Here is a 27,890-nt window from a genome sequence, read left to right as displayed (position 1 = left end):
TGCCGGCAACCCGGAAGAAGCCAGGACGAGCGCTGCAGCACACGCGGCGGGGGATCGGGGGTAAGTTCCCCTTCAATGGACGTCTTCAAACAGAGGCTGGACAGACATCTGTCTGAGATGATTTAGTGAATCCTGCTTTGAGCAGGGGGTTGGACCAGATGACCCAGGAGGTCCCTTCCAACTCTACCATTCTATGATTCTATGACGTATAGCTTTATTTTTTTATTTTTACGGTCACACTATATAAATCCATGCCGTTTGCATGGATTTATATAGTGTGACCTAGTTGTCAAGCATTTTCCAAGTGATGCTATCGCTTGGAAAATGCTTGTCAGTCCGCATGCGGAAACACATGCGTTAACCCATGTGGGAACGCATGTGAATCCGCATGTATTCTGCAGGAAAAACGCATGCACAATCTGCATGCGTTTTTTCTGCCAGGGAGATGCAGAAATGCTGCAGAAATTTTCTGCTTCATTTCTGCATCGTGTGCACACAGCCTAACAGCGTGTCCCTCCCCGGGCCTGTGTTCATGGACTGTAATGTAATCAGGCCTAGGTCAACATCTCTTGTTGCATCTAGTGGGTGTGAACCCTTCCCCCCATCCAAGGGCTGATCCCAGTAGACAGAACAATAGACTCATGTTTGGCCCAGTCAGTTGCGTGGTGCCTCCCGACGCTGGAGGGTCTCAGGCTGCGGCCAGACCCTCGTGGCGTGTGTGGATTGATAGAAGCTGCCACGTGGGATTGTGTTGTGTCCCTCATCTGCTGGATCCATTGAACTCATCCAAGGACTATTTCTATATTTTCTCTGACGGGAGGCGCCCCCGGACTTGTTTCTGCTGTTATATAGCAAAAACGAACCAAATACGGAGTATATGGCAAAGAATCAAAATACTTTATTGTAAACAATATACAGAAAAGACAAACATGATTAAAATGGACGACACACAGACAACCAAACTGGGTGACACATATACAACATAATAATAGATGTTAAATATCTATTGGGACAAAGTGCAAGAAGTGCTCGTATTCAAGGCATTTATGCACTGGTACAAAATTATGGCATATTTCATCACTATGGATATGTACCATGTGCCATATGGCCTATAGTGCCCTATGAAAAAATGCTAAAGAATTATACTGCACTCTTACCAATATTAGATGAGGCGTCAGCACCCAGAATAAACAAGGACTCCAATGCGTGTTTCGCATGGTATATCCTATGGCTTCCTCAGGGGGATTGTTTAATAGCACCTTCCATGTCTGTTTAAAAATACTTTAGGGCCTGCGGTCACGTGACCGGAACGGACCAATCATCTATCTCCTGGACCATCCGCGCATGCGCCCTGAACCGCCCGAGCCAGATGCGTCATGCACGGCCATCAAGGTGAACCACGCATGACAGGGAACCAGGACACGTTGCCATGGCCCCCCAACATGCGCAGACACCATGCAGATGCCGTGCATGACGCAGAGGCAAGGGGAGGCACAGCACCCACGCGCTCGCCAAAGAGAACACAGCAATGCATTTAGACAAGTATAGTAACACAACTAGTGAATAATGCATGTAAAGCGCTGCGGAATATGTTAGCGCTATATAAAAATAAAGATTATTATTATTATAATGCAAAAATGTGTTAGAGTAAGCAATATAATTTTCCTATAATTGCAACACGATTCTGTCAGTACGAAAATCAATTTTCTTGGTCCAATTTAATTGTTGCTCGTAGTATCCTCATATTGATTAACCATATGTAGATGATCCATATAGATGGTGCATATAGACTATGGAGGGAGAAAGTTACAAATGACAAAGAAAACAAATTAAAATCAACACACACAATTGTATAAAAATACCACAAAGATTATATCTATTAAAGCAATGGGTGAAGCTCAGGGCCTCATTAAGGCCATTTGGTGTCATTGTTCCCAGTTCCACTATCCATTTGGTTTCCCTTTGAGCCAGAAGTTTTTTTTACATTTCCACCCCTAATGCCACTATGGATGACATCAATACCACGTACCATAAATGTTTTAGGATTTCTCCCATGACAGATTTTAAAATGACGTGCTATCGTCTTTAAAGAGGTTGTGTCGGCCACCGTCCTCATACCCCATGCCCCTCACACCAGGCACGCAGCCCCTGGATGCCCCTCTACATACCCCATGCCTCCTCACACCAGCCCCTGGATGTCCCTCTACATACCCATATGCCTCCTCACACCAGCCCCTGGATGCTCCTCTACATAACCCATGCCTCCTCACACCAGCCACGCAGCCTCCTGGATGTCCCTCTACATACCCCATTGCCCCTCACACCAACCCCCTGGATGCCCCTCTACATACCCCATGCCATTCACACCAGTCCCCTGGATGCCCCTCTACATACCCCATGCCACTCACACCAGCCACACAGCCCCCTGGATGTCCCTCTACATAGCCCATGCCACCTCACATCAGCTCCCTGGATGCCCCTCTACATACCCCATGCCCCTCACACCAGCCACACAGCCCCTTGGATGCCCGTCTACATACCCCATGCCCCTCAAACCAGCCACACAGCCCCCTGGATGCCTCTCTACATACCTCATGCCCCTCAAACCAGCCACACAGCCCCCTGGATGCCCCTCTACATACCCCATGCCCCTCAAACCAGCCACACAGCCCCCTGGATGCCCCTCTACATACCCCATGCCCCTCAAACCAGCCACACAGCCCCCTGGATGCCCCTCACACCAGCCACACAACCCCCTGGATGCCCCTCTACATACCCCATGGCCCTCACACCAGCCACGCAGCCCCCTGGATGCCCCTCTACATACACCATGCCTCCTCACACCAGCCCCTGGATGCCCCTCTACATACCCCATGCCCCTCACACCAGCCACACAGCCCCCTGGATGTCCCTCTACATACCCCTGACACCAGCCCCCTGGATGCCCCTCTACATACCCCAAGCCACTCAGCCCCCTGGATGCCCCTCTACATACCCCAAGCCCCTCACACCAGCCACACAGCCCCCTGGATGCCCCTCTACATACCCCATGCCTCTTCACACCAGCCACACAGCCCCCTGGATGCCCCTCTACATACCCCATGCCTCTTCACACCAGCCACACAGCCCCCTGGATGCCCCTCTACATACCCCATGCCTCTTCACACCAGCCACACAGCCCCCTGGATGCCCCTCTACATACCCCATGCCTCTTCACACCAGCCACACAGCCCCCTGGATGCCCCTCTACATACCCCATGCCTCTTCACACCAGCCACACAGCCCCCTGGATGCCCCTCTACATACCCCATGCCTCTTCACACCAGCCACTCAGCCCCCTGGATGTCCCTCTACATACCCCATGCCCCTCACACCAGCCACACAGCCCCTGGATGCCCCTCTACATACCCCATGCCTCTTCATACCAGCCACACAGCCCCCTGGATGCCCCTCTACATAACCCATGCCTCCTCACACCAGCCACACAGCCCCCTGGATGCCCCTCTACATACCCCATGCCTCTTCACACCAGCCACACAGCCCCCTGGATGCCCCTCTACATACCCCATGCCTCTTCACACCAGCCACACAGCCCCCTGGATGTCCCTCTACATACCCCATGCCCCTCACACCAGCCACACAGCCCCTGGATGCCCCTCTACATACCCCATGCCTCTTCACACCAGCCACACAGCCCCCTGGATGCCCCTCTACATACCCCATGCCCCTCACACCAGCCACACAGCCCCCTGGATGCCCATCTACATACCCCATGCCTCTTCACACCAGCCACACAGCCCCCTGGATGCCCCTCTACATACCCCATGCCTCTTCACACCAGCCACACAGCCCCCTGGATGCCCCTCTACATACCCCATGCCCCTCACACCAGCCACACAGCCACCTGGATCCCCCTCTACACACCTCATGCCCCCTCACACCAGTCCCCTTTATGCCTCCACAGCATTTATTCACAAGGTCAGTTCTCCCCACCTCAGTCCTCACAGCACAACGCTGAACACGAGCTCCTCATCACCATCCTCCTGTCCCGGCACAATGTGCGCACTGCTGCAGCTGCAGGTGGAATAGTGTCCACTGGACTGAGAAGGCCCCGCCCCTTCTGGTGACGTCATTATTTCATGAAATCACTCCTCCCCCTCAAGAACTCAACTCCAATCTAGACGCTACCGTCAGGACTGATCCGGGCAAAACTGGAGGGAGATTCAAAATGGGGGTGAGACACCGGGAATGGGGGGATAATATAGGGGACGGGGTCTGCAGCCTGCTGACAAACGACGTAATCGGTTCTGAACGGCAGAGACCGCAGCAGTGTGTACAGATGTGTAACCGGGCAGGTTTAGGTGAGGGCGTAACCGTGACAACAGTTCACAGACTGGTTACAGCCGCACGTGACTTTACCGTCACTAGTGCAGCGAGCGAGTCACCGTCTGATGACGTCACGTTGCTCTTAATGTCGCCGCGCAGCCGCCGCAGAAAAGTTATAAACGTTTTTCCGAGATTCATTGAGCTTCTCATCAAACCTGAGAGAAAATGGGAAACTTTACAAAAGCGTTTATTTATTTATTTATTTTTACCAGACAATTTCCAATATGAGAACGGAGACTGTGAGAACGTCCCGGATGCACCGCAGCCACCATGATGCAGGGGGGTCTCCATGATGCAGGGGGCGATCACCATGATGCAGGGGGGTCTCCATGATGCAGGGGGGTCTCCATGATGCGGGGCGATCACCATGATGCAGGGGGGTCTCCATGATGCGGGGCGATCACCATGATGCAGGGGGGTCTCCATGATGCGGGGGGTCTCCATGATGCGGGGCGATCACCATGATGCAGGGGGGTCTCCATGATGCGGGGGGGGTCTCTGATGCAGGGCGATCGCCATGATGCGGGGGTTTCCATGATGGAGGGGGGTCTCCATGATGCGGGGCGATCTCCCTGATGCAGGGGGGGTTGCCATGATGCAGGGCGATCGCCATGATGCAGTAGGGTCTCCATGATGCGGGGGGGTCTCTGATGCAGGGCGATCGCCATGATGCGGGGGTCTCCATGATGCGGGGTGATGTCTCTGATGCTGGGCGATCTCCATGATGCAGAGGGGTCGCCATGATGCAGTGGTGTCTCCATGATACAGGGCGATCGTCATGATGCAGGGTGGTCTCTGATGCGGGGCGATCTCCATGATGCAGGGCGGTTGCCATGATGCGGGGCGATCTCCATGATGCAGGGCGGTTGCCATGATGCAGGGGGGTCTCCATGATGCAGAGGTCTCTGATGCAGGGTGATGGCCATGATGCAGGGGGGTCTCTGATGTGAAGCGATCGCCATGATGCAGGGGGGTCTCCATAATGCGGGGGTCTCTGATTCAGGGCGGTCTCCATGATGCAGGGGGGTCTCCGTGATGCAAGGGGTTCTCTGATGTGTGGCGATCGCCATGATGCAGGGGGGGTCTCTGATGCAGGGCGATCTCCATGATGCTGGGGGGGTCTCTGATGCGGGGCGATCACTATGATGCAGAGGGGTCTCCATGATGCAGGGGGGTTGCCATGATGCAGGGCGATCACCATGATGCAGGGCGATAGCCATGATGCAGGGGGGTCTCCGTGATGCAGGGGGTTCTCTGATGTGTGGCGATCGCCATGATGCAGGGGGTCTCCATGATGCAGGGGGGGGGTCTCCTTGATGCAGGGGCTATTGCCATGATGCAGGGGGGTCTGCATGATGCAGGGGTCTCTGATGCAGGGCCATTGCCATGATGCAGGGGGGTCTCTGATGTGGGGCGATCGCCATGATGCAGGGGGGGTCTCCATGATGCGGGGAGATCGCCATGAGGCAGGGGGGTTGCCATGATGCAGGGGGGGTCTCCATGATGCAAGGGTGATTGCCATGATGCAGGGGGGTCTCCATGATGTGGGGCGATCGCCATGGTGCAGGGGCGTCGCCATGATGCAGGGGGGTCTCCATGATGTAGGAGGGTCTCCATGATGCGGGGTGATGTCTCTGATGCTGGGCGATCTCCATGATGCAGAGGGGTCGCCATGATGCAGTGGTGTCTCCATGATACAGGGCGATCGTCATGATGCAGGGTGGTCTCTGATGCGGGGCGATCTCCATGATGCAGGGCGGTTGCCATGATGCGGGGCGATCTCCATGATGCAGGGCGGTTGCCATGATGCAGGGGGGTCTCCATGATGCAGAGGTCTCTGATGCAGGGTGATGGCCATGATGCAGGGGGGTCTCTGATGTGAAGCGATCGCCATGATGCAGGGGGGTCTCCATAATGCGGGGGTCTCTGATTCAGGGCGGTCTCCATGATGCAGGGGGGTCTCCGTGATGCAAGGGGTTCTCTGATGTGTGGCGATCGCCATGATGCAGGGGGGGTCTCTGATGCAGGGCGATCTCCATGATGCTGGGGGGGTCTCTGATGCGGGGCGATCACTATGATGCAGAGGGGTCTCCATGATGCAGGGGGGTTGCCATGATGCAGGGCGATCACCATGATGCAGGGCGATAGCCATGATGCAGGGGGGTCTCCGTGATGCAGGGGGTTCTCTGATGTGTGGCGATCGCCATGATGCAGGGGGTCTCCATGATGCAGGGGGGGGGTCTCCTTGATGCAGGGGCTATTGCCATGATGCAGGGGGGTCTGCATGATGCAGGGGTCTCTGATGCAGGGCCATTGCCATGATGCAGGGGGGTCTCTGATGTGGGGCGATCGCCATGATGCAGGGGGGGTCTCCATGATGCGGGGAGATCGCCATGAGGCAGGGGGGTTGCCATGATGCAGGGGGGGTCTCCATGATGCAAGGGTGATTGCCATGATGCAGGGGGGTCTCCATGATGTGGGGCGATCGCCATGGTGCAGGGGCGTCGCCATGATGCAGGGGGGTCTCCATGATGTAGGAGGGTCTCCATGATGCAGGGGCGAGGGGGTCGGAGATCTCTGTGCTCGAGTTTAATTTTTTCCTACAGGTTTAATTGGGTCTTTGAAAAGCCAGTTAGATCTGGGAACACAATTAACCCCTTGCTGTCCGAGCAATGTTCAACCATCGCGCTTCCCTGTGTTATTTTCTCTTACTTTTCTGTCCGTGCTTGTTTCTTTTTTCTTTTTAACGAGTTTCCATTCTCTATTGTGTCGTTCATTTTACCCTTTAATGTCATGGAAAGCGACAGAAAAAGTGTGGTGTGAAAAAAAATAAAGACATTCCGCCATTGTTTTTTTTTTTTTTTTTTTTTTTGGGGGTGGATAACCTGGCAGTTTAATTCTCCGGTTGGTACAATTACAACAATATCACTTTTTTTTTTTTTTTACACTGAATAGGGCAGTGTTTATATTTCTTAAAGTGAACCTGTCGCATAAAACAACGCTATTAACCTGCATATATGGGTTTAATAGCGCTCTGTACCTTCCCGGCGCTGGCACTTAGACCCCCGCTGCCAGGAGAAAATGAACTGTGTTCTGCCCCCGGCAGCGTTTCGGTTTCAGTAACAAGGGAAGCGCTGGCGTGGAATCAGTCACTGTGTATACGGCTCGTGTGAGGTGTATACTGCGGCCGTGATATGTTCCTGACATTGGCTTCTGTTTGTGTCTTTGCCCAGGTGTAGACAGAGGCCGATGACGCCCTCACAGCCATGACGCAGGGGGCAGAGCACGGCCGGGACTGGCTGGCGCTGCAGAGGGAGCTCCAGAACTCTCTAGAGGCTCAGAAGAGGCAGGCGGTTCTGGTGGAGAAATTACAGGCAAAGGTGACGTCTAGATCATCTGTCACCTCTGAAGTCGGCGCATTGACATTCACCATTCTGCAGCCTTCAGAGCTGAAATCTCCCAGCATTCCCTGCTCGTTCCGTGTCTGCACAGATCCTGCTTTTGTGATTTCTAGAAAAAGCGTCGATCTTTTATATGCAATAATCTAGTCCTAGAGCAACGGTCTGCAACATGCGCGGCTCCAACCTGCAGCGTCCGAGTCTGCTGGGAGTCGTAATTGCAGACTGCCATCTTGGAAGGATCACCTGACCAACTCCTTACCAGTTTTTTTTTTTTTTTGATACAGCGGACTCCTGCTTTTTGCTTTATTTTCGGTCGCATACGGCCCTTCCCCCTCTAACCAATGTGTTGCCGTTGTGTGATGCTGATGGGTTATCTGGGGCGCGCTGAAGGTCGCCGTCGCCACCATCTTGTTGCTCCTCTGAAGTTTGCAGGCTGCGCACGATAAGGGATCGTTATTTTTACTATACACCGCAACACAAAAATATTGTAGTACATGGTACACACAGTGGTCCAAGCCCCCAGTAATAAGACTAAAAAAAAAATAAAGTGAAAAATAAAATTGTTTTAACTAAAAAAAAAAGAGAGAGAAAAAATATAAACCCCACCCAGTTGACAGTTTAAAAAAATAAAATAAACAAAATAAGCTCTTTTGGTCATTACCGTATCCATAAAAGACCGACCTATGAAAAGATGATGTAAGAAGTATTTAGAAATATTACAAAATAACAAAACAAAACATAAATGTTACAGTCACTCTCATTTTCCCAATCTAGAGTTAAAGAATTAATTAAAAAAAAAATAAATCAGAAGCCTGTTTGGTATCGCTGGATCCATAAAACTACGCTGTGTAAAGAGAAAACCTACAGATCTGCAAAAAAAAACCAAGAAAAAATGGCAATGCAATCCAAATCTCTTTTTTTTTTTTTTAGTTTTATTTTTTTTTTGCAAAGTTTAAGAATTTTTTTAAAACCGCTAACATCAAAGTAAATAAGTAAAAAGATAGGGGCGCAATAGCGCTGTTATCCAACAACAACCACGTGGGTAAAAAGAAAATGTGCTCACCTTAATGAGTTGTGAAATGCACAACTCATGTAAGAATTAGTGACGAAGGGCTGCAGCCAACACAGAATCCCTAGGGATCTTGTAGGTAGTCTGTAGTAGGATGAAGTAGGTGCTGGTAAAAAATCCGCGCTCCTCCGTAGTGAAGAATTATGACGAGAGATTGTATAATTAAACAATCTTGTGGTTTATTGTTAAAAGCTACGATTACTACGCGTTTCGTGGACGTCCCGTCCACTTCCTCAGGTACATAGCTGATCAGCCTACTTCATCCTACTACAGACAACATCAAAGTAAGGTCTGCAAAAATCCTTCAGGGAAAAAAAAAAAAACTTTTTCAAAATGACAAAAACAAAAAAAAACCTTTGTGTGCACTTAGTCTAATAATGCAGGGAGCTTCTAGACCCCCGTAAACTTCCCTGTTGCCCCCACTGCAGTCATTGAAGGTCTCAACATGTAAAATCCAATGTGGACAGTATTGATTTCTCTGCAGCCTTATAGCACATCCTCCATGACTGCATGGTAGGGAATTGCTATTTATGCAGTTTCCTAGGTCTTTGATGTTGGACATTATAGTTTCTGTATTTCTTTCCCTCTTCGCAGGTTGTACAGTACAGGAATCGCTACCAGGAGCTGCAGCAGAGCCAGGACTTCAGTCTGGTAGGAGATCAATGCCAAGCAAGGACTGCTCTCTGCTCCTGATTAACCCCTTCACTCCACGGGCGATTTTTCTGGGATTTTTTTTTTTTCCTCCCCTTCTTCCAAAAGCCATAACTTTTATTTTTCCCTACAAAATAACCGTATGAAGGCTTTTTTTTTTTTTCCTGGACGAGTTGTACTTTTGAATGAAAATTTTTCATTTTATCATGTGATGCATTGGAAAGCCGGAAAAAAGTTGCAAGCGCAAAAAAAAAAGTGCAATTCCACAATGTTTTTTTTTTTGCATTTTATATTTACCATAGTCAGTATATAGTAAAACTGACCTGGAAATCTGATTCTCCAGGTCAGTACGAGGAGGCAGAGACCAAACATGTATAGTTTTTTTTACATTTTTTTTTTTATTTAAGTGGTGAAAATAAATAAATATATTTATTATGTCACCCATTTTCCCAGATCTGTAACGGTTTAATTTTTCGGGATCTGAAGCTGGGTGAAGGCTTATTTTTTGTGCCCCGAGCTGACGTTTTTTACTGATACCATTTTGGGATATTTAGAAACATAGTGAAAATGGCCAGCACATCCTTACTAGTGTGAACAGGAGCAAACGAAAAAAATCCAAACTATAAAAGAAAAAGGTCAAAGTTGTCTCCTAAATTGCTATGAGTGATTGCTCTGAGACATTGAAACGGCATTACTGCAATAGAAACATAGGAAAGCTATACAAAACGTGCACATGAATTATTTTAATTTTTTTTTTCTGTAATATTAATATGAAAAATTACAGTAAAGGAAAGCACTTAGCGCACAGGTTGGCCAATATATGTGTGCCCAACAGCCGGCCTTAAGGCGTCTTTCATTGTTGGGTCCCTGTCCTTCTCTGTCACCTCTCTTGGGCTGAAATGCAAACCTACAATTTATGGGTCAGGACTGAATCAGCACATCCTTACTAGTGTGAACTAGAGGCAACTAAAAGAATCCAAACTATAAAAAAAGGTCAAAGTTGCCTCCTAAATAGCAATCATTTAGGAGACAACTTTGACCTTTTTTTTTACCATTTTGGGATAGTTGCGGTTTCGATTGCCTCTTATTGCATTTTATTACAATGTTGCAGTGGTCATAAAAAAGTAATTCTGGAGTTTTGATTTTTTTTTCTCGTTATGCCTTTTACCTATCGGATTAATTTATTGTTTTGATCAGACTTTTACAAACGCAGCGATACCAAATATACCGTATATACTCGAGTATAAGCCGACCCAAGTATAAGCTAATTTTACAAAAAAAAAAAAGGGAAAACTTATTGACTCAAGTATAAGCCTAGGGTGGGAAATGCAGCAGCTACTAGTAATTTTCCCCAATCCTGCTACGCATTGCTCCCTCATCCCCAGTCCTGGTATGCATGGCCCCCTCATCCCAAAACTTGGTACTCATGGCCCCCTCATCCCAAATCTTGGTACGCATGGCCCCCTCATCCCCAATCCTTGTACGCATGGCCCCTCATCCCAAATCCTGGTACGCATGGCCCCCTCATCCCCCAATCCTGGTACGCATGGCCCCCTCATCCCCATTCCTGGTACGTATGGCCCCCTCATCCCCAATCCTGGTACGTATGGCCCCTTCATCCCCCTATCCTGGTATGCATGGCACCCTTCATCCCCCAATCCTGGTATGCACGGCCCTTCATCTCCCAGTCCTGGTATGCATTGCACCCCTCATCCTTATCCTGGTATGCATGGCACCCCTCACGCTTATCCTGGTATGCATGGCACCCCTCATCCCCCAATCCTGGTATGCATGGCACCTCTCATCCCCCAATCCTGGTATGCATGGCACCTCTCATCCCCCAATCCTGGTATGCATGGCACTCTCATCCCCAATCCTGGTATGTATGGTCCCCTCATCCCCAATCCTGGTATGTATGGCCCCCTCATCCCCAGTCCTGGTATGCATGGCCCCTTCATCCCCCAATCCTGGTACTCATGGCCCCCTTATCCTTATCCTGGTTTGCATGGCCCCTTCATCCCCCAATCCTGGTTTGCATGGCCCCTTCATCCCCCAATCCTGGTTTGCATGGCCCCTTCATCCCCAAATCCTGGTTTGCATTGCCCCTTCATCCCCCAATCCTGGTTTGCATGGCCCCTTCATCCCCCAATCCTGGTATGCATGGCACCCCTCATCCTTATCCTCGGTATGCATGGCACTCCTCATCCCCCAATCCTGGTATGCATGGCCTTTCATCCCCCAATCCTGGTATGCATGGCCCCCTCATCCTCAATCCTGGTATGCATGGCCTCCTCAACCCCCAATCCTGGTATGTATGGCCCCCTCATCCCTCAGTCCTAGTATGTATGGCCCCCTCATCCCCCAATCCTAGTATGTATGCCCCCATCACCGTACACACGAAAAAAAATAAACACTTAGGGTACGTGCAGACGATCAGTAAGCGCTGCAGATTGGACGCAGCAGCCAAATGTTACAGCATAGTGGTTGGGATTTGTACAAATCCCATGCCCACTATGCGTTCCCGTACTCCTGCGGCATACCCGCGGAGACGGACATGTGGTGCGTCTTCACAGAGTGCAGCATGTCAATTTCTCTTGCGGAGACGCTGAGATCACAGCCATGCGCTCTCAGACGCTGATGTGAGCTGCTGCTGGCATATTCACTCCTCTCCACCCCGGGACTATGTACGTGGAGAGGAGCAAATATGAATATTCTCTTTAGCAGCGGGCACTGACAGCAGGAGCTGCAGCTCAGCGCTCCTCTGTGCCCGCTACTAAAGAGAATGAATATTAATTCTTCTCTACGCCCATGGGAGTGGAGAAGAGGGAATATTCATTTCCCCTTAGCAGCGGACACATGAGGTAGCTGCAACAGCCGCTACTGCGTGTGCCCCGCTCCTCTGCCGCCGCAACCCCCCCACCACTATCCACTAATGGAATTTCTATATACTCGGTTTTATACCCGAAAACGTGCTGAAAAACTTGGCTTATACTCGAGTATATACGGTATGTGTTTGTTTTTTGTTTTTTTTTAATTGTTGTATTTTTAATGGGGCAAAAAGGGGGGTGATTTTTAAAAACTTTTTACTGTATTTAATAGTCCCTGGGAACTTCAAACTGTGATCATCTGATCGCTTGTTTCTCCTATGAATGTGAGCCACGGGTTCACTTTCACAGGAGGATCATAACGTCAGGCACGGAGGTCACCACCAGACCCCCCCCCCCGGCTGTCATGACAACCCATCGGCGCCCCGCTATCTTTTCACGGTTCGCACCGATGGAAGTGTGGAATGATGCACCCCCTGTTGGTGCGTGCTAAATGCCATTGTCAGAGATTTGGCTATCGGACGATAATGCCTGATGAGACCGATGTCCATATGACGTCATCTCATCATCTCACACTCCTGTAGGTGCTAGATCATCAGGCCTGGATAATAGCCGGCGCCTCTTTACCGCTGTATTATGCTTCTGCCATAGAGCCGCGGGGAGTTGGAGTTGGAGAAAGCTCTTCGAAAGTTGGAAGAAGAACAGCAAAGGTGAGCGCCGACTCCTCGCTGTGATGATGGGGGTTGTGTTCTCTTATAAGTGACGACTCCGCTTCTTCCCTGCAGATGCGAGGGTCTGGTGACAGTAAACGCTCTGCTTAGGGAGGATCTGGTGCGAACGCAGGAGGCCAATAAGCTGCTGGGGGAAGATATCCACAAGCTGACGGCCGACTGGTCCGGAGCCTTAAAGGAACTGGAGCGAAAGGAGAAGGAATGGGAAGAAGAGAGGGAGGTGAGCGACCCCAGTGTTCCCCCTTAAAGCTCCACGCCAGACTTTTTTTTTCCTATTGCAGCGCTGGATTGCTGCTTCTAATCTAAGTTCCCTGACCCTAGTCTGATACTCGCGCCTGCCATCTTCTAGTCTCCAGCAGTTTGTGAGCTGCCGGATCGCTCCATTGTTTGCCGGAGCGAGCTGGAGGTCACACCTCAATACAAGTCTATGAGAGCCTTGTTCTGGCCTTGTTCTGGCTCCCATAGATTGCATTGAGAGCTTTGGAACATGACTTCTGGCCAATCAGAAGCTGCGGTCACAAGATGGCGCCGAAGAAAGGTGAAGATGGCGGCGGGTAAGTATAAGACTGGCGGCAGGGACCTTACATTAGAAGCACCACTCCAGCACTGAAAAAAAAAAACTAAACACCGGAGTGGCGCTTTAAAACCAATCTCTGTGCTGTCCGCCCCAAATTCTGCTCTGGTTCATTTCTTCATGTGACTACAATGCTCCAGGCTCTATTTTTCCAAATCCCTGACATGGAGCTAAAAAATGATCCGCAGGTTGCATCTGGGTGCCACTAGGGGGCGCGCACTGTACATTTTTTTTATTATTGACCCATTGTCGATCCCCCAGTACTAATCCCGGACCACCCTTGTAACCACCCATGGACGGTGGTTCAGGAGAACCAGATTGTAAACCTTTCTTGACCATGTGATTATTTTTTTTTTTCATTTTTGTAGATTTTTTTTGCCTCCTTCTTCCAAGAGCCAGTGATTAAAAAAAACATTTTTTAATCAATTATTTTGGGGCTTTGTTGTCATTTTCTGAGACGTGCATACAACTTTTTTTTTTTTAAAAAAAAAATTTCCATCGATGGAGGTGCGTGAGGACTTGTTTTTTGGGGTGACGAGCTGTACTTTTTATCGATACAGTTTTGGGGTGCAAGCAATATTTTCATCACTTTTTGTATGCATGTTTTGGGGAGGGGCAACAATCAAAGATGACAAAACAGCGTTTCATATATATTTTTTATTAATGTATATTTCTAAATTTTTTTGCCGATGTTTTACTTTAACATTTTTATTGTTCTCCCTCCTGTTCTAGAATGTTCTATAGACTGCAATACTACAATATTATGTAGTGAAAGTGACAGATGCCCAGCAGTGGAAAGTAACGAGGGTGTTCTCTCTTTCAGGTTTACAAAGTTCACACACAGGGCGAAAATGCCCGACTCCTGCGGTTATGGACGGAGATGGTGACATTTCATCGTCATTTTAATGAACTAAAGACTGCAACAGAAAGGTACGAAGGGTGCAGGAAAGATCCCAAACTACACGGGACACATCCTCTATATACTACACCACACGGGACACATCCTCTATATACTACACCACACGGGACACATCCTCTATATACTACATCACACGGGACACATCCTCCATATACTACACCACACGGGACACATCCTCTATATACTACACCACACGGGACACATCCTCTATATACTACACCACACGGGACACATCCTCCATATACTACACCACACGGGACACATCCTCTATATACTACACCACACGGGACACATCCTCTATATACTGCACCACACGGGACACATCCTCTATATACTACACCACACGGGACACATCCTCCATATACTACACCACACGGGACACATCCTCTATATACTACACCACACGGGACACATCCTCTATATACTACACCGCACGAGACACATCCTCTATATACTGCACCACACAGGACACATCTTCTATATACTACACCACACGGGACACATCCTCTATATACTACACCACACGGGACACATCCTCTATATACTACACCACACGGGACACATCCTCTATATACTACATCACACGGGACACATCCTCTATATACTGCACCACACAGGACACATCTTCTATATACTACACCACACGGGACACATCCTCTATATACTACACCACACGGGACCCATCCTCTATATACTACACCACACGGGACACATCCTCTATATACTACACCACAAGGGACACATCCTCTATATACTACACCACACGGGACACATCCTCTATATACTACACCACAAGGGACACATCCTCTATATACTACACCACACGGGACACATCCTCTATATACTACACCACAAGGGACACATCCTCCATATACTACACCACACGGGACACATCCTCTATATACTACACCACACGGGACACATCCTCTATATACTACACCGCACGAGACACATCCTCTATATACTACACCACAAGGGACACATCCTCTATATACTACACCACACGGGACACATCCTCTATATACTACACCACAAGGGACCCATCCTCTATATACTACACCACACGGGACACATCCTCTATATACTACACCACAAGGGACACATCCTCTATATACTACACCACACGGGACACATCCTCTATATACTACACCACAAGGGACACATCCTCCATATACTACACCACACGGGACACATCCTCTATATACTACACCACACGGGACACATCCTCTATATACTACACCGCACGAGACACATCCTCTATATACTGCACCACACAGGACACATCTTCTATATACTACACCACACGGGACCCATCCTCTATATACTACACCACACGGGACACATCCTCTATATACTACACCACACGGGACACATCCTCTATATACTACATCACACGGGACACATCCTCTATATACTGCACCACACAGGACACATCTTCTATATACTACACCACACGGGACACATCCTCTATATACTACACCACACGGGACCCATCCTCTATATACTACACCACACGGGACACATCCTCTATATACTACACCACAAGGGACACATCCTCTATATACTACACCGCACGAGACACATCCTCTATATACTGCACCACACAGGACACATCTTCTATATACTACACCACACGGGACACATCCTCTATATACTACACCACACGGGACCCATCCTCTATATACTACACCACACGGGACACATCCTCTATATACTACACCGCACGAGACACATCCTCTATATACTGCACCACACAGGACACATCTTCTATATACTACACCACACGGGACACATCCTCTATATACTACACCACACGGGACCCATCCTCTATATACTACACCACACGGGACACATCCTCTATATACTACACCACACGGGACACATCCTCTATATACTACATCACACGGGACACATCCTCTATATACTGCACCACACAGGACACATCTTCTATATACTACACCACACGGGACCCATCCTCTATATACTACACCACACGGGACCCATCCTCTATATACTACACCACACGGGACACATCCTCTATATACTACACCACACGGGACACATCCTCTATATACTACACCACACGGGACACATCCTCTATATACTACACCGCATTGGACACATCCTCTATATACTATACCACACAGAACACATCCTCTATATACTACACCACACGGGACACATCCTCTATATACTACACCACACGGGACACATCCTCTATATACTACACCACACGGGACACATCCTCTATATACTATACCACACAGAACACATCCTCTATATACTACACCACACGGGACACATCCTCTATATACTACACCACACGGGACACATCCTCTATATACTACACCACACGTGACACATCCTCTATATACTACACCACACGGGACACATCCTCTATATACTACACCACACGGGACACATCCTCTATATACTACACCGCACGGGACACATCCTCTATATACTACACCACACGGGACACATCCTCTATATACTACACCACACGGGACGACATCCTCTATATACTACACCACACGGGACACATCCTCTATATACTACACCACACGGGACACATCCTCTATATACTACACCACACGGGACACATCCTCTATATACTACACCGCACGGGACACATCCTCTATATACTACACCACACGTGACACATCCTCTATATAATACACCACACGGGACACATCCTCTATATACTACACCACACGGGACACATCCTCTATATACTACACCACACGGGACACATCCTCTATATACTACACCACACGGGACACATCCTCTATATACTACATCACACGGGACACATCCTCTATATACTACACCACACGGGACACATCCTCTATATACTACACCACACGGGACACATCCTCTATATACTACACCACACGGGACACATCCTCTATATACTACACCACACGGGACACATCCTCTATATACTACACCACACGGGACACATCCTCTATATACTACATCACACGGGACACATCCTCTATATACTACACCACACGGGACACATCCTCTATATACTACACCACACGGGACACATCCTCTATATACTACACCACACGGGACACATCCTCTATATACTACACCGCACGGGACACATCCTCTATATACTACACCACACGTGACACATCCTCTATATAATACACCACACGGGACACATCCTCTATATACTACACCACACGGGACACATCCTCTATATACTACACCACACGGGACACATCCTCTATATACTACACCACACGGGACACATCCTCTATATACTACATCACACGGGACACATCCTCTATATACTACACCACACGGGACACATCCTCTATATACTACACCACACGGGACACATCCTCTATATACTACACCACACGGGACACATCCTCTATATACTACACCACACGGGACACATCCTCTATATACTACACCACACGGGACACATCCTCTATATACTACACCACACGGGACACATCCTCTATATACTACACCACACGGGACACATCCTCTATATACTGCACCACACGGGACACATCCTCTATATACTACACCACACGGGACACATCCTCTATATACTGCACCACACGAGACAGATCCTCTATATACTGCACCACACGGGACACATCCTCTATATACTACACCACACGGGACACATCCTCTATATACTACATCACACGGGACACATCCTCTATATACTACACCACACGGGACACATCCTCTATATACTACACCACACGGGACACATCCTCTATATACTACATCACACGGGACACATCCTCTATATACTACACCACACGGGACACATCCTCTATATACTACACCACACGGGACACATCCTCTATATACTGCACCACACGGGACACATCCTCTATATACTACACCACACGGGACACATCCTCCATATACTACACCACACGGGACACATCCTCTATATACTACACCACACGGGACACATCCTCTATATACTACACCACACAGGACACATCCTCTATATACTACACCACACGGGACACATCCTCTATATACTACACCACACGGGACACATCCTCTATATACTACACCACACGGGACACATCCTCTATATACTACACCACACGGGACACATCCTCTATATACTACACCACACGGGACACATCCTCTATATACTACACCACACGGGACACATCCTCTATATACTACACCACACATCCTCTATATACTACACCACACGGGACACATCCTCTATATACTACACCACACATCCTCTATATACTACACCACACGGGACACATCCTCTATATACTACACCACACGGGACACATCCTCTATATACTACACCACACGGGACACATCCTCTATATACTACACCACACGGGACACATCCTCTATATACTACACCACACGGGACACATCCTCTGTATACTACACCACACGGGACACATCCTCTATGTATTACACCACACGGGACACATCCTCTATATACTACACCACACGGGACACATCCTCTATATACTACACCACACGGGACACATCCTCTATATACTACACCACATGGGACACATCCTCCATATACTACACCACACGGGACACATCCTCTATGTACTATACCACACGGGACACATCCGCCATATACTACACCACACGGGACACATCCTCTATATACTGCACCACACGGGACACATCCTCTATATACTACACCACACGGGACACATCCGCCATATACTACACCACACGGGACACATCCTCTATATACTACACCACATGGGACACATCCTCCATATACTACACCACACGGGACACATCCTCTATATACTACACCACATGGGACACATCCTCCATATACTACACCACATGGGACACATCCTCTATATACTACACCACACGGGACACATCCGCCATATACTACACCACACGGGACACATCCTCTATATACTACACCACACGGGACACATCCTCTATATACTGCACCACACGGGACACATCCTCTATATACTACACCACACGGGACACATCCGCCATATACTACACCACACGGGACACATCCTCTATATACTACACCACATGGGACACATCCTCCATATACTACACCACACGGGACACATCCTCTATATACTACACCACACGGGACACATCCTCTATATACTACACCACACGGGACACATCCTCTATATACTGCACCACACGGGACACATCCTCTATATACTACACCACACGGGACACATCCGCCATATACTACACCACACGGGACACATCCTCTATATACTACACCACATGGGACACATCCTCCATATACTACACCACACGGGACACATCCTCTATATACTACACCACACGGGACACATCCTCTATATACTACACCACACGGGACACATCCTCTATATACTACACCACACGGGACACATCCTCTATATACTATACCACACGGGACACATCCTCTATATACTACACCACACGGGACACATCCTCTATATACTACACCACATGGGACACATCCTCTATATACTACACCACACGGGACACATCCTCTATATACTACACCACACGGGACACATCCTCTATATACTACACCACACAGGACACATCCTCTATATACTACACCACACGGGACACATCCTCTATATACTACACCGCACGGGACACATCCTCCATATACTACACCACACGGGACACATCCTCCATATACTACATCACACGGGACACATCCTCCATATACTACACCACACGGGACACATCCTCTATATACTGCACCACACGGGATACATCCTCTATATACTACACCACACGGGACACATCCTCTATATACTACACCACACGGGACACATCCTCCATATACTACACCACACGGGACACATCCTCCATATACTACACCACACAGGACACATCCTCCATATACTACACCACACGGGACACATCCTCTATATACTACACCACACTGGATACATCCTCTATATACTACACCACACGGGACACATCCTCTATATACTACACCACACGGGACACATCCTCTATATACTACACCACACGGGACACATCCTCTATATACTACACCACACGGGACACATCCTCCATATACTACACCACACGGGACACATCCTCTATATACTACACCACACGGGACACATCCTCTATATACTACACCACACGGGACACATCCTCTATATACTACACCACACGGGACACATCCTCTATATACTACACCACACGGGACACATCCTCTATATACTACACCGCACGGGACACATCCTCTATATACTACACCACACGGGACACATCCTCTATATACTACACCGCACGGGACACATCCTCTATATACTACACCACACGGGACACATCCTCTATATACTACACCACACGGGACACATCCTCTATATACTACACCACACGGGACACATCCTCTATATACTACACCACACGGGACACATCCTCTATATACTACACCGCACGGGACACATCCTCTATATACTACACCACACGTGACACATCCTCTATATAATACACCACACGGGACACATCCTCTATATACTACACCACACGGGACACATCCTCTATATACTACACCACACGGGACACATCCTCTATATACTACACCACACGGGACACATCCTCTATATACTACATCACACGGGACACATCCTCTATATACTACACCACACGGGACACATCCTCTATATACTACACCACACGGGACACATCCTCTATATACTACACCACACGGGACACATCCTCTATATACTACACCACACGGGACACATCCTCTATATACTACACCACACGGGACACATCCTCTATATACTACATCACACGGGACACATCCTCTATATACTACACCACACGGGACACATCCTCTATATACTACACCACACGGGACACATCCTCTATATACTACACCACACGGGACACATCCTCTATATACTACACCGCACGGGACACATCCTCTATATACTACACCACACGTGACACATCCTCTATATAATACACCACACGGGACACATCCTCTATATACTACACCACACGGGACACATCCTCTATATACTACACCACACGGGACACATCCTCTATATACTACACCACACGGGACACATCCTCTATATACTACATCACACGGGACACATCCTCTATATACTACACCACACGGGACACATCCTCTATATACTACACCACACGGGACACATCCTCTATATACTACACCACACGGGACACATCCTCTATATACTACACCACACGGGACACATCCTCTATATACTACACCACACGGGACACATCCTCTATATACTACACCACACGGGACACATCCTCTATATACTACACCACACGGGACACATCCTCTATATACTGCACCACACGGGACACATCCTCTATATACTACACCACACGGGACACATCCTCTATATACTGCACCACACGAGACAGATCCTCTATATACTGCACCACACGGGACACATCCTCTATATACTACACCACACGGGACACATCCTCTATATACTACATCACACGGGACACATCCTCTATATACTACACCACACGGGACACATCCTCTATATACTACACCACACGGGACACATCCTCTATATACTACATCACACGGGACACATCCTCTATATACTACACCACACGGGACACATCCTCTATATACTACACCACACGGGACACATCCTCTATATACTGCACCACACGGGACACATCCTCTATATACTACACCACACGGGACACATCCTCCATATACTACACCACACGGGACACATCCTCTATATACTACACCACACGGGACACATCCTCTATATACTACACCACACAGGACACATCCTCTATATACTACACCACACGGGACACATCCTCTATATACTACACCACACGGGACACATCCTCTATATACTACACCACACGGGACACATCCTCTATATACTACACCACACGGGACACATCCTCTATATACTACACCACACGGGACACATCCTCTATATACTACACCACACGGGACACATCCTCTATATACTACACCACACGGGACACATCCTCTATATACTACACCACACGGGACACATCCTCTATATACTACACCACACATCCTCTATATACTACACCACACGGGACACATCCTCTATATACTACACCACACATCCTCTATATACTACACCACACGGGACACATCCTCTATATACTACACCACACGGGACACATCCTCTATATACTACACCACACGGGACACATCCTCTATATACTACACCACACGGGACACATCCTCTATATACTACACCACACGGGACACATCCTCTGTATACTACACCACACGGGACACATCCTCTATGTATTACACCACACGGGACACATCCTCTATATACTACACCACACGGGACACATCCTCTATATACTACACCACACGGGACACATCCTCTATATACTACACCACATGGGACACATCCTCCATATACTACACCACACGGGACACATCCTCTATGTACTATACCACACGGGACACATCCGCCATATACTACACCACACGGGACACATCCTCTATATACTGCACCACACGGGACACATCCTCTATATACTACACCACACGGGACACATCCGCCATATACTACACCACACGGGACACATCCTCTATATACTACACCACATGGGACACATCCTCCATATACTACACCACACGGGACACATCCTCTATATACTACACCACATGGGACACATCCTCCATATACTACACCACATGGGACACATCCTCTATATACTACACCACACGGGACACATCCGCCATATACTACACCACACGGGACACATCCTCTATATACTACACCACACGGGACACATCCTCTATATACTGCACCACACGGGACACATCCTCTATATACTACACCACACGGGACACATCCGCCATATACTACACCACACGGGACACATCCTCTATATACTACACCACATGGGACACATCCTCCATATACTACACCACACGGGACACATCCTCTATATACTACACCACACGGGACACATCCTCTATATACTACACCACACGGGACACATCCTCTATATACTGCACCACACGGGACACATCCTCTATATACTACACCACACGGGACACATCCGCCATATACTACACCACACGGGACACATCCTCTATATACTACACCACATGGGACACATCCTCCATATACTACACCACACGGGACACATCCTCTATATACTACACCACACGGGACACATCCTCTATATACTACACCACACGGGACACATCCTCTATATACTACACCACACGGGACACATCCTCTATATACTATACCACACGGGACACATCCTCTATATACTACACCACACGGGACACATCCTCTATATACTACACCACATGGGACACATCCTCTATATACTACACCACACGGGACACATCCTCTATATACTACACCACACGGGACACATCCTCTATATACTACACCACACAGGACACATCCTCTATATACTACACCACACGGGACACATCCTCTATATACTACACCGCACGGGACACATCCTCCATATACTACACCACACGGGACACATCCTCCATATACTACATCACACGGGACACATCCTCCATATACTACACCACACGGGACACATCCTCTATATACTGCACCACACGGGATACATCCTCTATATACTACACCACACGGGACACATCCTCTATATACTACACCACACATCCTCTATATACTACACCACACGGGACACATCCTCCATATACTACACCACACGGGACACATCCTCCATATACTACACCACACAGGACACATCCTCCATATACTACACCACACGGGACACATCCTCTATATACTACACCACACGGGACACATCCTCTATATACTACACCACACTGGATACATCCTCTATATACTACACCACACGGGACACATCCTCTATATACTACACCACACGGGACACATCCTCTATATACTACACCACACGGGACACATCCTCTATATACTACACCACACGGGACACATCCTCCATATACTACACCACACGGGACACATCCTCTATATACTACACCACACGGGACACATCCTCTATATACTACACCACACGGGACACATCCTCTATATACTACACCACACGGGACACATCCTCTATATACTACACCACACAGGACACATCCTCCATATACTACACCACACGGGACACATCCTCTATATACTACACCACACGGGACACATCCTCTATATACTACACCACACTGGATACATCCTCTATATACTACACCACACAGGGCACATCCTCTGTATACTACACCACACGGGACACATCCTCTATATACTACACCACACAGGACACATCCTCTGTATACTACACCACACGGGACACATCCTCTATATACTACACCACACGGGACACATCCTCTATATACTACACCACACGGGACACATCCTCTATATACTATACCACACAGGACACATCCTCCATATACTACACCACACGGGACACATCCTCTGTATACTACACCACACGGGACACATCCTCTATATACTACACCACACGGGACACATCCTCTATATACTACACCACACGGGACACATCCTCTATATACTACACCACATGGGACACATCCTCCATATACTACACCACACGGGACACATCCTCTATATACTACACCACACGGGACACATCCTCTATATACTGCACCACACGGGACACATCCTCTATATACTGCACCACACGGGACACATCCTCTATATACTACACCGCACGGGACACATCCTCTATATACTACACCACACGGGACACATCCTCTATATACTACACCGCACGGGACACATCCTCTATATACTACACCACACGGGACACATCCTCTATATACTACACCACACGGGGCACATCCTCTATATACTACATCACACGGGACACATCCTCTATATACTACACCACACGGGACACATCCTCTATATACTGCACCACACGGGACACATCCTCTATATACTACACCACACGGGGCACATCCTCTATGTACTGAACCACACGGGACACATCCTCTATATACTACATCACACGGGACACATCCTCTATATACTACATCACACGGGACACATCCTCTATATACTACACCACACGGGACACATCCTCTATATACTACACCACACGGGACACATCCTCTATATACTGCACCACACGGGACACATCCTCTATATACTACATCACACGGGACACATCCTCTATATACTACACCACACGGGACACATCCTCTATATACTACACCACACGGGACACATCCTCTATATACTACACCGCACGGGACACATCCTCTATATACTGCACCACACGGGACACATCCTCTATATACTACACCACACGGGGCACATCCTCTATATACTGCACCACACGAGACACATCCTCCATATACTACACCACACGGGACACATCCTCTATATACTACACCGCACGGGACACATCCTCTATATACTGCACCACACGGGACACATCCTCTATATACTGCACCACACGGGACACATCCTCTATATACTACACCGCACGGGACACATCCTCTATATACTACATCACACGGGACACATCCTCTATATACTACATCACACGGGACACATCCTCTATATACTACATCACACGGGACACATCCTCTATATACTACATCACACGGGACACATCCTCTATATACTACACCACACGGGACACATCCTCTATATACTGCACCACACGGGACACATCCTCTATATACTACATCACACGGGACACATCCTCTATATACTACACCACACGGGACACATCCTCTATATACTGCACCACACGGGACACATCCTCTATATACTGCACCACACGGGACACATCCTCTATATACTACACCACACATCCTCTATATACTACACCACACGGGACACATCCTCTATATACTACACCACACGGGACACATCCTCTATATACTGCACCACACGGGACACATCCTCTATATACTACACCACACATCCTCTATATACTACACCACACGGGACACATCCTCTATATACTACACCACACGGGACACATCCTCTATATACTACACCACACATCCTCTATATACTACACCACACGGGACACATCCTCTATATACTACACCACACGGGACACATCCTCTATGTATTACACCACACGGGACACATCCTCTATATACTACACCACACATCCTCTATATACTACACCACACGGGACACATCCTCTATATACTACACCACACATCCTCTATATACTACACCACACGGGACACATCCTCTATATACTACACCACACATCCTCTATATACTACACCACACGGGACACATCCTCCATATACTACACCACACGGGACACATCCTCTATATACTACACCACACGGGACACATCCTCTATATACTACACCACACGGGACACATCCTCTATATACTACACCACACGGGACACATCCTCTATATACTACACCACACGGGACACATCCTCTATATATTACACCACACGGGACACATCCTCTATGTACTATACCACACGGGACACATCCTCCATATACTACACCACACGGGACACATCCTCTATATACTACACCACACGGGACACATCCTCTATATACTACACCACACGGGACACATCCTCTATATACTACACCACACGGGACACATCCTCTATATACTACACCACACGGGACACATCCTCTATATACTACACCACACGGGACACGGGACACATCCTCTATATACTACACCACACGGGACACATCCTCTATATACTACACCACACGGGACACATCATCTATATACTACACCACACGGGACACATCCTCTATATACTACACCACACGGGACACATCCTCTATACACTACACCACACGGGACACATCCTCTATATACTACACCACACGGGACACATCCTCTATATACTACACCACATGGGACACATCCTCTATATACTACACCACACGGGACACATCCTCTATATACTACACCACACGGGACACATCCTCTATATACTACACCACACGGGACACATCCTCTATATACTACACCACACGGGACACATCCTCTATATACTACACCGCACGGGACACATCCTCTATATACTACACCACACGGGACACATCCTCTATATACTACACCACACGGGACACATCCTCTATATACTACACCACACGTGACACATCCTCTATATAATACACCACACGGGACACATCCTCTATATACTACACCACACGGGACACATCCTCTATATACTACACCACACGGGACACATCCTCTATATACTACACCGCACGGGACACATCCTCTATATACTACACCACACGGGACACATCCTCTATATACTACACCACACGGGACACATCCTCTATATACTACACCACACGGGACACATCCTCTATATACTACACCACACGGGACACA

General features: G+C 48.2%; 1 protein-coding gene and 1 long non-coding RNA gene across 3 annotated transcripts in view; one reads left to right on the top strand and one right to left on the bottom strand.

Annotated features, from left to right (window-relative positions):
- Positions 1–876: 876 nt before the first annotated feature.
- LOC141273259 (uncharacterized) lies at positions 877–4,371 on the bottom strand. Its single transcript, XR_012322080.1, has 2 exons — positions 3,994–4,371; positions 877–1,790 (listed from the first exon to the last, which is right to left on the bottom strand). It is a non-coding gene; the product is annotated as an uncharacterized lncRNA (long non-coding RNA).
- The window catches only part of LOC141273241 (uncharacterized), a 133,449-nt gene continuing 109,681 nt past the window's right edge, over positions 4,123–27,890 (top strand). Inside the window, exons 1-6 of one of the 2 annotated variants that reach the window (XM_073684812.1) lie at positions 4,123–4,234; positions 7,620–7,766; positions 9,451–9,507; positions 12,984–13,042; positions 13,118–13,283; positions 14,461–14,567. In XM_073684812.1, the coding sequence (XP_073540913.1) occupies positions 7,653–7,766; positions 9,451–9,507; positions 12,984–13,042; positions 13,118–13,283; positions 14,461–14,567 (503 nt within the window). In that variant the 5' untranslated portion in view covers positions 4,123–4,234; positions 7,620–7,652. Of the gene's footprint in view, positions 4,235–7,200; positions 7,291–7,619; positions 7,767–9,450; positions 9,508–12,983; positions 13,043–13,117; positions 13,284–14,460; positions 14,568–27,890 lie in introns of those variants that run through there. The other variant, XM_073684813.1, reaches the window with a different exon arrangement.

The sequence above is a fragment of the Phyllobates terribilis genome, unplaced genomic scaffold, assembly GCF_046119375.1.
Source record: "Phyllobates terribilis strain yellow unplaced genomic scaffold, ASM4611937v1 Scaffold_5__5_contigs__length_657084704, whole genome shotgun sequence".
Taxonomy (NCBI): domain Eukaryota; kingdom Metazoa; phylum Chordata; class Amphibia; order Anura; family Dendrobatidae; genus Phyllobates; species Phyllobates terribilis.
Note: the sequence above shows the minus strand (reverse complement) of the source record. Positions and strands in the feature narration are given on the sequence as shown.